The following is a 12,202-nucleotide window of genomic DNA, read 5'->3' on the forward strand; positions in this document are numbered from 1 at the left end:
GCTTCCAGGCAGGAACTGTTCTGCCTTTATCTCTAATTTTGTTGAGGAGAAAACATAAGCAAATAAGAAAGACAAAGCATTTTTGCTAGTTGAGTTAATGATAGCTGTACGAGAGATTCCTAGCATTGCTTCCATGTACAAATGTGTTACAACCCAAGTTGATTCATCTCTGACTGATCTTTACATTGGTTCCTGATCCCCTTCTCGTTTTGACCTCTGTCGCTTCAAGGCTTCTGTATTAGTTTCTTTGGAGTGGGAACAACAAAACACTTTCATGTTTTGGATTTTCTCCCTATCCCCATACCACCTCTGTGTGCTTTCCCCTTGTCATGTGACCCAAGTCCAACAACATTGCTGTATTTGCCCTAGATCTAAAGTCTGCACATGAGGGAGAACATACGATTTTGAGCCTGGCTAACCTCGCTCAGAATGGTGTTCTCCAGTTCCATCCATTTACCTGCAAATGGTAAGATTTCATTCTTCTTCATGACTGAGTAAAATTCCATTATGTATAAATACCACATTTTCTTAATCCATTTGTCAGTGGTGGGGCATCTTGGCTGTTTCCATAACTTGGCTATTGTGAATAGTGCTGCAATAAATATGGGTGTGCAGGTTCCTTTGGAGTAACCTGTGTTGCATTCCTTTGGGTAGATCCCTAGGAGTAGGATACTGGATCATATGGCAGATCTGTGTTTAGATTTTTAAGAAGCCTCCAATTTTTTTCTAGAGTGGTTGCACTAGCTTGCGTGTCCACCAGCAGTGTACAAGGGTTCCTTTTTCCCCACATCCTTGCCAACACCTGTTGTTAGTGGTATTTTTGATAATAGCTATTCTAACAGGGGTGAGGTGGAATCTTAGTGTGGTTTTGATCTTGCATTTCTTTTATGGCTAGAGATGGTGAGCATTTTTTCATGTGTTTTTTGGCCATTTGAATTTCTTCTTTTGAGAAAGTTCTCTTTAGTTCAGTTGCTCATTTCTTTATTGGTTCATTGATTTTGGGAGAGTTTAGTTTTTTATGACCCTGTATATTCTGATTATCAGTCCTTTGTCTGATGTGTAGCTGACAAATATTTTCTCCCACTCTGTGGGTGGTGTCTTCAGTTTACAGACCGTTTCTTTTGTTCTCCAGAAGCTTTTTAATTTTATGAAGTCCCATTTGTCCATTATTTCTCATAGTTGCAGGGCTGCTGGGGTTCTATTGAGGAAGTCCTTGCCTATACCTATTACTTCCATAGTGTTTCCTGCTCCTTCCTGTACTAACTTCAGTTTCAGGTCTGATATTAAGGTCCTTGATCCATTTTGAGTTGATACTAGTACAGGGTGATAGACATGGATCTAGTTTCAGTTTCTTGCAGAAGGATAACTACTTTTCCCAGCATCATTTGTTGAAGAGGATGCCTATTTTCCATCATATATTTTTGGCACCTTTGTCAAAAATAAGGTGGGTATAGTTGTGTGGATTCATATCTGGGTCCTCTGTTCTGTTCCATTGGTCTTCATGTCTGTATTTGTGCCAGTACCATGCTGTTTTTATCGCTATTGCTTTGCAACATAGTTTGAAGTCAGGTATTGTGATGCCTCCAGCAGTACTCTTTTGGCTGAATATTACCTTGGCTATTCATGGTCTCTTGTGTTTCCAAATGAACTTTAGGGTAGATTTTTCAATCTCTGTGATGAAAGTCCTTGGGATTTTGATGGGAATTGCCTTAAACATGTGGATTGCTTTTGGTAGTATAGACATTTTTAGTATGTTGATTCTACCAGTCCATGAGCATTGTAGATCATTCTCTCTTCTGTAGTCTTCCTTGATCTCTTTCTTCAGGGGTTTGTAGTTCTCCTTGTAGAGATCATTCACATCCTTTGTTAAGTTTACTCCTAGGTATTTGATTTTTTGTGAGGCTATTGTAAATGGAATTGTTTCTATATGTCCTTCTCAGTTTGTTCCTTGTTGGTGTATAGAAAAGCTAATGATTTTTGTAAGTTGATTTTGTATCCTGCCACCGTGTATAGGTGTTTAGGAGTTTTTAAGTAGAGTTTTTTGGGTCTTTAAGGTTTAGGATCATATCTTCTGCAAATAAGGATATTTTGACAGTTTCTTTGCCTGTTTGTATTCCTTCTATTTCTTCTTTCCTAATTGCTCTGGCTAGGAATTCCAGGACTATGTTAAATAGGAGTGGGGATAGTGGGCATCCTTATTTCGTTCCTGATTTTAAGGGAAATGGTTTCAGTTTTTCTCCATTAAGGATGATGTTGGCTATAGGTTTGTCGTATATAGCCTTTATAATGTTGAGATAAATTCCTTCTAGTCCTAGTTTTCTTAGAGGTTTTATCATGAAGTGGCATTGGATCTTGTTGAAGGCTTTTTCTGCATCTATTGAGATGATCAAGTGGTTTTTGTTTTTGCTTCTATTAATGTGCTGTATTACATTTATAGATTTGTGTATGTTGAACCACCTGTGCATTAAAGCCAACGTGGTTGTGGTGAATGAGCTTTCTGATGTGTTGTTGGATTCGGTTTGCCATTATTTTATTGAGGAGTTTTGCATCGATGTTCATTAAGGAGATTGGCTTGTTGTTCTCCTTTTTGGAGGTGTCTTTGTCTGCTTTTGGGATGAGAGTAATATTGGCTTCATAAAATGAGTTAGGCAGTGTTCCTTCCCTTTCTATTCTGTGGAACAGTTTAAGGAGGGTATTGGTTCTTCTGTAAACATCTGATAGAATTCAGAGAGAATCCATCAGGTCCTGAACTTTTCATTTTTTGGGAGACTCTTTATTGCTACTTTGATTTCATTTTGTGTTATAGATCTATTCAGGTGATTAATGGCCTCTTGTTTCAATTTTGGATGGTCATCTGTATCTAGAAATCTGTCTATTTCTTCAAGATTTTCAAATTTATTAGAATATAGGTTCTCAAAGTAGTCTCTGATGATTTCCATGGTGTTTGTTGTTATCTCCCCTTTTGCATTTCTGGGTTTACTGATTTGGGTTTTTTTCTTCTCATTTAAGTCAGATTTGCCAGGGGTCTGTCAACCATATTTACTTTTTTAACAAACCAGCTTTTTGTTTCATTGATTCTTTGTGTGGTTTTTTTTTTGTTTCTATTTCATTGATTTCAGCCCTTATTTTTATTATTTCTCTCTTTCTGCTTCTAGGATTTGTTTGTTCTTGTTTTTCTAGGAATTTGAGATGTAGCATTAGGTCAGTGATTTGAAATCTTTCTGACCTTTTAATGTATGCACTTATGGCTATAAACTTTTCCTCTTAGGACTGCCTTTGCAGTGTTCCATAGATTCCAGTACGTCGTGTTTTCATTTTCATTAACTTCAGGAACATTTTAATTTCCTCTTTTATTTTATCAGTGACCCATTGATCATTGAGCTATGTGTTTTTCACCTTCCAATTGTTTGCATGTTTTTACTGTTGTTTTGTTGTTGATTTCTAGTTTTAATGCATTGTGATCAGATAGAATGCATGGGATTATTTCTGTTTTCTTATATCCGCTGAGGCTTGCTTTGTGCCCTAAGATATGATCAATTTTGGAGAAGGTTTCATGGGTTGCTGAGAAGAATGTATATTGTGCAGAAGTTGGATGAAATATCCTGTAGACATCAGCTAGGTCCATTTGATCTATGATGTTATTTAGTTCTGGAATTTCTTTATTGATTTTTTGTTTGGATGACCTATCTATTGATGATAGGGGGGTATTAAAGTCTCCCACTACCACTGTGTTGGAGTCTTATGTTTTTTGGTTCTTCAGAATATGTTTGATGAAATTGGGTACATTGACATTGGGTGCATATGTGTTGATAATTGTTACTTCCCTTTGGTGTATTTCTCCTTTTATTAGTACGGAGTGTCCTTCTTTATTTCGTTTGATCAGTGTAAGTTTGAAGTATAACTATTGCTACTCCTGCCTGTTTTGGGGGGCCATTGGCTTGGTAAATCTTCTTGCAGTCTTTCACCCTAAGCCAATGTTTGTTTCTGTCAATGAGGTGGGTCTCATGTAGGCAGCAGATTGTTGGCTCTTCTTTTTTAATCCAGTTTGCCAAATGTTGTCTTTTGATGGGGGAATTATGTCCGTTAACATTCAACGTTAGTATTGATAGGTATATGGTGATTCCTGTCATTTAGTTATCTTTGTTGTTTAAGGGTTTGATTATGTGCAGCTGAATTAATGTTACTCTGTACTTTCTTGCCTTTTTTTCTGTGGTTTGGTACTGCCTGCCCTTCCGTGGTCTTGTTTGCTTTCACTTTCTGTGTGCAGAATTCCTTGACGAATCTTTTATAGTGGTGGCTTGGTGGTCATATATTGTTTTAGTTTCTGCTTGTCATGGAAGACTTTTATTGCTCCATCTTTTTGAATGGTAGTTTTGCTGGGTAGAGTATCCGAGGGTTGACGTTATTTTCATTCAGTGTCCGGAAGACCTCACTCCATGCTCTCCTTGCTTTTAAGGTTTCCGTTGAGAAATCTGCTGTGATTTTGATGGGTTTACCTTTGTATGTTATTTTTTTTTCCCTCTTACAGCCTTCAGTATTCTTTCTCTATTTTCTGTGTTTGTTGTTTTAATGATAATATGTTGTGGGGTAGTTCTGTTTTGGTTAAGTCTGTTTGGTGTTCTGGAGGCCTCCTGTTCTTGAATGGGCATAGCTTTCTCTAGATTTGGGAAATTTTCTGTTACTATTTTGTTGACTACATTACTAATTCCTTTTTCTTGCACCTCTTCTCCTTCAATGCCCATGAGTCTCCAGTTTTGTCTTTTGATGGAGTTGTTGAGTTCTTGCATGTTTCTTTCACAGGACTTGAGTTGTCTAATAGTTTTTCTTTAATTTCCATTTCATCTCCCAGCTCGGAGATTCTCTCTTCTGCTTGTTCTAGTCTGCTGGAGTGGCCTTCCATTTTGTTTTGTATTTCTGTTTCTGAGGATTTCCATACCATGGATCACTTCCTCTTTAATATTGTCAGTTTTCATCCTTAATTCATTTATCTCTCTACTTATGGTATTCTCTGTTTCACTTTGGTGTTTATTTAGGGCTTCTATGAGTTCATTTATTTGTTTTTGTAGTTTCTCATATTATTTATTTTTGTTGTCTTGGAATTTCTTGAGCACCTTCTGTATGTTTTTATTGACCATGTCTAGTAACATCTCTATGAAATTTTCATTGATTACTTGCAGGATTTCTTCTTTCAGAGTGTTCTTGTGGGATTTGTTGGATTCCTTTGTGTAGTTTATCTTTGTTTTGTTGGAGTCTAGATCTGGGCTTCTGTCTTACTCAGTTCCCTCTGGTTCCTGTACTAATTTATTTTTGGGGGGGAAAATGGTTTACATCCCCTTTTCGTTTTCCCTTCATTCCACTTGGTACTGTTTCTGTCCCTGGTATGTGTAATTTAGTATTAGTTAACTAACAGTAGTAAAACCAACAAAACCAAGAAAGAAAGAGAAGAAAGAAAAAGAAAAAAAAGTGGAGAGCCAAAGAAATCAACAGGGCAAGATGGTGGACAATCAAACAGCGAATAAGACAAATACTTAAAGAAAAGAAAGAAAAAAAAATTCCCAGTTCAGGAACAGTAGAATTTCAGTCTTAATAGTTCTGGTATCACTCCTTTAGCATCCAGTCCTGTTGTCTGCGTCTCCTAGGCAAGTGGAGAAGCTTTTTACGGGTTGGGGGTTCGGGGTTTCGGAGTTTTGTTTCTTCTTTTTGGGTTTTTGTTTTTTGCCAAGTGTGGCTCCAGAAGGAAAGTATTATGTTTGGTCTGCTGAAGGTCTCCCAAGCACGTTTGGAGCTGGCAGCCTTCAGGCTGGTGGGCGGGTGTTAGCAGGCCTGTGGGCAGATTGTTCTATTTTAAGAAGGCTATGAACACTCATTTTGAGCTTCCTTTATTAACTTATTTATCATAGCATACTCTTTTGTTTAATTTAAATCATCTGCTGAGTAAAAGTACTCTTCTTTAAAGCTAATCTACTAGTAGAACTTTTTCCTTTTCAGCACATAAGTGATTTTGTATTATCTACATATCTTTTCATCTCCTGTGTTCTTTCCTCTTGTCATTTATTCTTTCTGGCCACCTAGTTAAGAAAAATTTTTTTTATCGTGCAACTATTTATTTTGTGATGTTGGAGGGAGATTTTGAATCCAGGTCCTAGCACATACCTAGCACTCAATCACTGAGTTACATCGAGCCCTGCCTTGCAAATTTATATAGCTGAATTGCACAAGTTTGTGTTTTTATCTCCATGTCTTTTATCATTTTCTTCTAGCTTTGCCAGTTTGAATCCTACCTATGGACTGTTACTGAGCTCCAAACTGACTTAATTTACCAGATCCTTCTCTGTATTCTGCTAAAGTGCTTAATATTACTTAGATGTTCATTATAAACTATTGTATCAAGATTATTTTTCTCATGTGCATTATTGCTTGAGGAAATTAGGAAAACATACATATGGAAAAAAGAATATAAAGAGTATTTATCTCTCTATCCACCTAAATGTAACCATCACTAAGTCTTTGGTATTTATCATTTCAAATCTTTTCATGTTAGTTGATTTGATGGCTTTACATGGTACATATATCTTTACTCTGCTGGAGTTTTTTTTTTTTTTTTTGCATTATTGGGGTTTGAACTTGGGGCCTCAAGCTTGCTAGGCAGATGATCTACCACTTGACCCACATCTTTAGCCACCATTTGTTTTTCCTAGACAGGGTCTTGTTACATAGTTATGTTGACTCACTCTGTAGACCAGGCTGGCCTCAAACCCATGATCTTTCTGCCTCAGCCTCCATTGGTATGAATCACCATACCTGGCCAACCTACTTTTTGGTTAAAAAATGAAATAAAAATCCTTAATATATGTGTCAAAATATATTTATGTGTGTAGATGGATACTATCCTATTGGCCTTTTTTTTTTTTTTTTTTGAGGTACTTGGGTTTGAACTCAGGACCTATACCTTGAGTCACTCTACCAGTCCTTTTTTGTGAAGGGGTTTTTTGAGATGGGGTCTTGCAAACTGTTTGCCTGGGCTGGCTTCAAACTGTGATCCTCCTGATCTCTGCCTCCTGAGTAGCTAGGATTATAGCAGTGTGCCATCAGCACCCAGCTGGCATTTGTTTTTAATAGGTTTTGACATATCACTTCTTCCTCCTTTAATACACTTTCTTTACTTGGCTTTGAGCTGTGGGGTTGAATGTAGAGCCTGTGCATGGCCCTGAGCTACATTCTTAGCCCTTGATTTTCTTCCTACCTCTCTCTTGATTTTCTACAACACTCTTGATTTTCTTCCTACCTTCTTCCTACCTTATTCCTGCCTCACTTGTCTCTCCTTTCTTAAGGTTGACATACCTCAGGGCCTAGTCCTTGGTTCTCTCTTGCTTCCAATTCAATTGGTCATCCAATATCATCGCTCTAAATGCTGTCTTTATAGACGTGACTTGCAAATGGAGGTGGCAAGAAATGCTCATTTTTAGTTAAATAATGAAAAAAAGTGCTAGAGTTCTCCTGAATTCCAGTTTTTGTCCATCCAGCTGCCTTCACTAGGATATCTAAAATAGAACTCTGGATCTTATACTACACATCGTTTTCTCTATCTGAATCGATCACCTGTTTGTACTTCTAGTTTCCCAGGCCCAAAATCATTTTTCACTACTTCTGTTGTTACCGTGTGGTCTGAAGGCACCATCATATTACCTAGATTACACAGTGGCCTCTTAACTGGTCTTCTTTCTATCGCTGTCCATAAAAGTTTGAGTAGTTGGTTCTTGTCATTCTGCTAAAAATGGCTCACCATTTTAATTAACTACAAGAAATTAACAGCTCTTCTTTCAAATACTTCTTGCTTATTCACTCCATTCCTGTCAGCCATATTCTTAATTTAGGGCCCTCTGGAATGCTTTTCCTCCAGGTAGCCTTGGACTTGTTCCTTATGTCATTTCAATCTTGTTTATGTTACCTTTTTAAAAGTTAATTGGTGTCCCTATTTAAGTTGTACTTTTCCCTCTATGCCTTTTTTTATTTTCTCTGCTCTTTCTTTACTGAATAGCACATACTGCCTTCTAACAGAGAATAGGATTTACTTATTATAATTACATAAGAATCATAATGTCTTCTTCCAGTAGAATGTTAAATCCATAGGAGCAGAATCTATGTTTTGTACAGTTCTTATGCCTGGCATATAGTAGGTGTTTTTACATTTGAATATTGAGTCAGTCTTTAGTTTTTCCCTAAGGATGGATTTCTGGATATATATCTGTAGAATCAACACATATATTCATGTTGAAAACTTTAAATATAGTTTGCTGGAGGTGTGGCTGAAATGGTAGAGCACTTTCCTCACAAGTGTGAAACCTTGAGATTTCAACTCCATTATGGGATTTGTTCCCCTGCTCTAATTCCCTGTGTAACACCTCTACCAATTTAACTGATTTGTGATAGATAGGTATATAGTTAGTATTATATCTAAAATTGAATTTTTCTTTCATAAATTTTTACTCACGGGAAATATGACCATTTACTCATCCTTCTACAGGTAGAAATTCAAACTTCTCTTGGATTTTTTCCACTTTTTCTATTAACATGTTAAATTCTGCACATTGTTTTTTCTTCCTTCTCTTAACTAGTCTCTCCTTCATTTCCTAATGAAGAACATAAGTTCTTACTCTAGAACGAGTAAGAACATACCTGATTTGTGCATATCTGATTTGTGGTAGATAAGGGTTTTTAATTTGCATATCTGATTTGTGATAGATAAGTTTTTTGTGTTTAGTTTATAAATGTAGCTGCCTCTTAAATGTTAAGAGTGAGTGGAAGTGCTTGCTGGAATGCTACTTTGTGGATTAATTACAGTTTAGTTGGGTTATCCTTCTGTGGAATAAAGACATGAACTTAGTATGTTCCTTTTCTTTTTTCTTCTTTTTTTTTTGTTGTTTTGTTTTGAGATGGGATCTTGCTATGTAGCCCAGGATGGCTTGTGAAATCATTTTGTCTTAGCCTCAAATGTGCTGGAATAACAGGCAGGCACTATCATCTCTTTCTTTTTACTTTTTTTTTTTTTTTTTTTCGTTTCCCTTCCTCTTCCCTCCCTCTTTCCATTTCCATTTCCCCTTCCCCTTCTCTTCAGTTTCCTTTTTTTTTGGGGGGGTAGGGTGTTGCCATGACCTCAAAACTCATGATCTTCCTGCCTCACCTTCCCAAATGTTGGGATCATGGTCATTACCAAGGCTTTTAGAATGCAGTTTCTCATATGCTGTGGACATGACCATATAAAATTTCCCACTAGGTTTTCTATATGCTGCTTTGTTAGCAATCAGCCTATTGGGAACAATATCACCCTGTAGAAATAACCCTGCAAGCCATAGAGCTTTTCTCATAGCTACTTCATTACTAATGAGATTTGACAACATTGTAACATTTGTATGTAATTGTATGTAGCAAGAAAGACTCTTTCTTGGTTGCTATGTGATCATCTCTTATGGTCTTGTTATATAGGGCTGATAGGACAACTGGATTAAACATCTTTTTAAAAAGGGATATCTTGAAGAAAAGTCAAAACTTCAGCTTTTGAGGTGACCTTGATGTGCATTGAGCATGTGACAAAATATTAAATAAAAATTTATTGATTAAAAAAAAAAATGCTAGGATCACATGCATGCACCACCCTGCTGAGCAAAATATAGCCCAGGCTTGTATTGAACTCCTCCTGCTTCATACTATTAGCTCATTGATAACTGGAGTGTACCACTATAACTGGCCCTTTATTTTTAATTAAGGAAATAAAAGTGGGAAATAGTTTTGAATATTGAGAAAGAAGAATATAAATTAGTGCTGAGTCAATGATAAGTTGAATATCAAGTTGGTGGTATGGTAGAGAATCAGTAATAGTTTCTTTGCCAGTTATGGAGACATGTCCTGCCACATTTTATAAGTTTCTGTTCATCCTTAGAATTCTGTGTCCAAATTAGCCTTTTCTTTTGAGACAAGCTCTCACTCTGTAACCCAGGCTTTAGTTCTTAGTTGCTAGGATTAGAGGGGTATGTGTGCTCCATCATGCCTGGCTCCAAACTAGGTCTTATGAGACACTTTTATAGCTATTTCATATTTTCCCCTAAATCTCTTAAGTGTGCTTACTTTTGACTTGTGTGTAATGCAGTACTATTTCTGTTTATTGTTATTGGTCTTCTTTTTGTCTTATGTATGCATGTATTTCTTTAGATTATAAACTACTTGAACCAGAAATCATGGTTGGTTTACTCAGGCTGTGTAATGCCATACAAGTACTAGTTGATGATGACTTTTTATGCTGGTAGTTATTGAAGATGATACCTTTTTTGTGTATTATAGCATGAGAATCAGGATAATACTTTAATTCTAGCTCTTTGTAAAATAATTGTTATGGCCTAAGGTACTTTAGAGTTTTTTTCTATTTTAAAGTTTTACATAATATATTAAGGAGGGAAAAATTAAGCAATAATGTTTTCTCAATCTCTTTCAGCATTTGCTCTTGCAGAATTAATTGACAATTCATTGTCTGCTACTTCTCGTAATGTTGGTATTAGAAGAATACAGATCAAATTGGTAAGAAAATACATAAAGAGGTTTAAGTTTTTATGAGTAGTATAAATTTATTGGAGAAAAATCAGAAAATAAAGATCAAAATTACCTGGTGTCTTTTCATCCATTGTTAAAAGTTTTTTCACATTCTTTTTCTATGTTTATGTGTAGTATGTATATACATGTATGAATACATTTTGCTCCTTAATCTCCTATTTCCCTTTGACAGTACATTGTAAACACATGACATAGTTAATCTACAGTGTAATTGCAGAGTGGCTTATTGACTATGGTGTAAGTTCTATAATCAGTCTTGTATTGTTGAGCATAGATTTTTTTTCCCTATATTTTTGCCATTAGAAGCAGTGCAGAAGTGATTATTGTTATATGTTCTTATGCACATCTTTGTTTCCTTAAGTTCTAAGATTTTTGATAGATACCACTGAAGTGCCTTTTAGAAAGTTTTATTACTTTATATTTCTACCAGCAATGTATGAGTGAGCTTGTTGAATCACTTTTCATACTTTTTTCATATTTTAAATACTGATTTGATTTTCCTGTCTTTGAATTTATTTTGTTTCATAGCTTTTTGATGAAACACAAGGAAAACCTGCTGTTGCAGTGATAGATAATGGAAGAGGAATGACCTCTAAACAGCTTAACAACTGGGCCGTGTATAGGTTGTCAAAATTTACAAGGCAAGGTGACTTTGAAAGGTTAGCAAATCTTACTTTTTTTAATGGGTAGCTGTATATTTTTAATAAGAATAAGAACTCTTAATACGCCTTTAGGTACACATAACACATTAGAAAGTTTGATGTTACCAGCATATTTATTTAGGTTTAATTACAGAATTTTTGTGATAATACTCACAATAGAGCTACATAATATTGTGGTCTTTCATTGAACGGTTCTTTTTGGATTTCCTGAGGTAAGGAGTTACGTTGATATGTTAGTACCTTGGAACTCCCCCTTTACTTTTCTTCTTAAGTAGTATAAAAACTGTTCAGTCTCTAGAGCAGTAAAATAGGTTTTTTTTAATGTCAAGATTAATTCTTTAATTAGATATCTTTTATTTGTATGAAGTATTAAAGAAAACTGAGAATAGAGAAGGTACAATGTTTAATTCACACATAGTTTATACTATCTTGTCCTAATGTAATCTTCCAGTGTATTCTTTTCATGTTTATTCATGTCAACAGCAAGTAAAACAGTTTTAGAATCACTTCACATCACTTACAAAATGTCTAAAATTGCATGTGGTTCTTCAAAACTCTGTACTGCTCAATTTCAGATCTTTGTTTTTCAAAATATTCACAGTTATTTGGGAGTAGAATACAGTTTTGTATCAGAATATGCTTGTAGAAAATGTCCTAAATGAGAATGTCATAGAGAAAACAAAATATGCTAAAAGCTGTCAGAGATACAAATACTTAGATTCTTGAGCTATTAGTAGCACTCTAGCAAGAAAAGCTTTGCCTCACAAGTCTTTTTATACTGTAAGTTATATACTTCAAATAACATTCTTGGGAAGAATATTGTCATTTTTGTTAGAAGGTAGTATTCATAACCTAATTTGCTCTTTGCTATGCCAAGAAGTCACCACACTTAAGGTTCAGTCTTAATAATGTGTTAAAGTTAAATAGTTATCACATAT

At 35.6% G+C, this 12,202-nt stretch overlaps 1 protein-coding gene and 1 non-coding gene across 3 annotated transcripts in view; both read left to right on the plus strand.

Annotated features, from left to right (window-relative positions):
• Nucleotides 1-12,202, plus strand: part of Smchd1 (structural maintenance of chromosomes flexible hinge domain containing 1) — a 135,871-nt gene that overhangs the window by 12,531 nt on the left and 111,138 nt on the right. For both annotated transcript variants that reach the window (XR_012447116.1, XM_074070221.1), the window contains exons 4-5: nt 10,487-10,569; nt 11,131-11,261. Coding sequence is in view for 1 of the 2 variants with exons in the window: in XM_074070221.1 (XP_073926322.1) it covers nt 10,487-10,569; nt 11,131-11,261 (214 nt within the window). In the remaining variant the exon portion in view is untranslated. The remainder of the gene's footprint in view (nt 1-10,486; nt 10,570-11,130; nt 11,262-12,202) is intronic.
• Nucleotides 9,202-9,321, plus strand: LOC141422929 (small nucleolar RNA SNORA32). Its single transcript, XR_012447621.1, has one exon. It is a non-coding gene; the product is annotated as a small nucleolar RNA SNORA32 (small nucleolar RNA).

The sequence above is a fragment of the Castor canadensis genome, chromosome 4 (genome assembly GCF_047511655.1).
Source record: "Castor canadensis chromosome 4, mCasCan1.hap1v2, whole genome shotgun sequence".
Taxonomy (NCBI): Eukaryota; Metazoa; Chordata; class Mammalia; order Rodentia; family Castoridae; genus Castor; species Castor canadensis.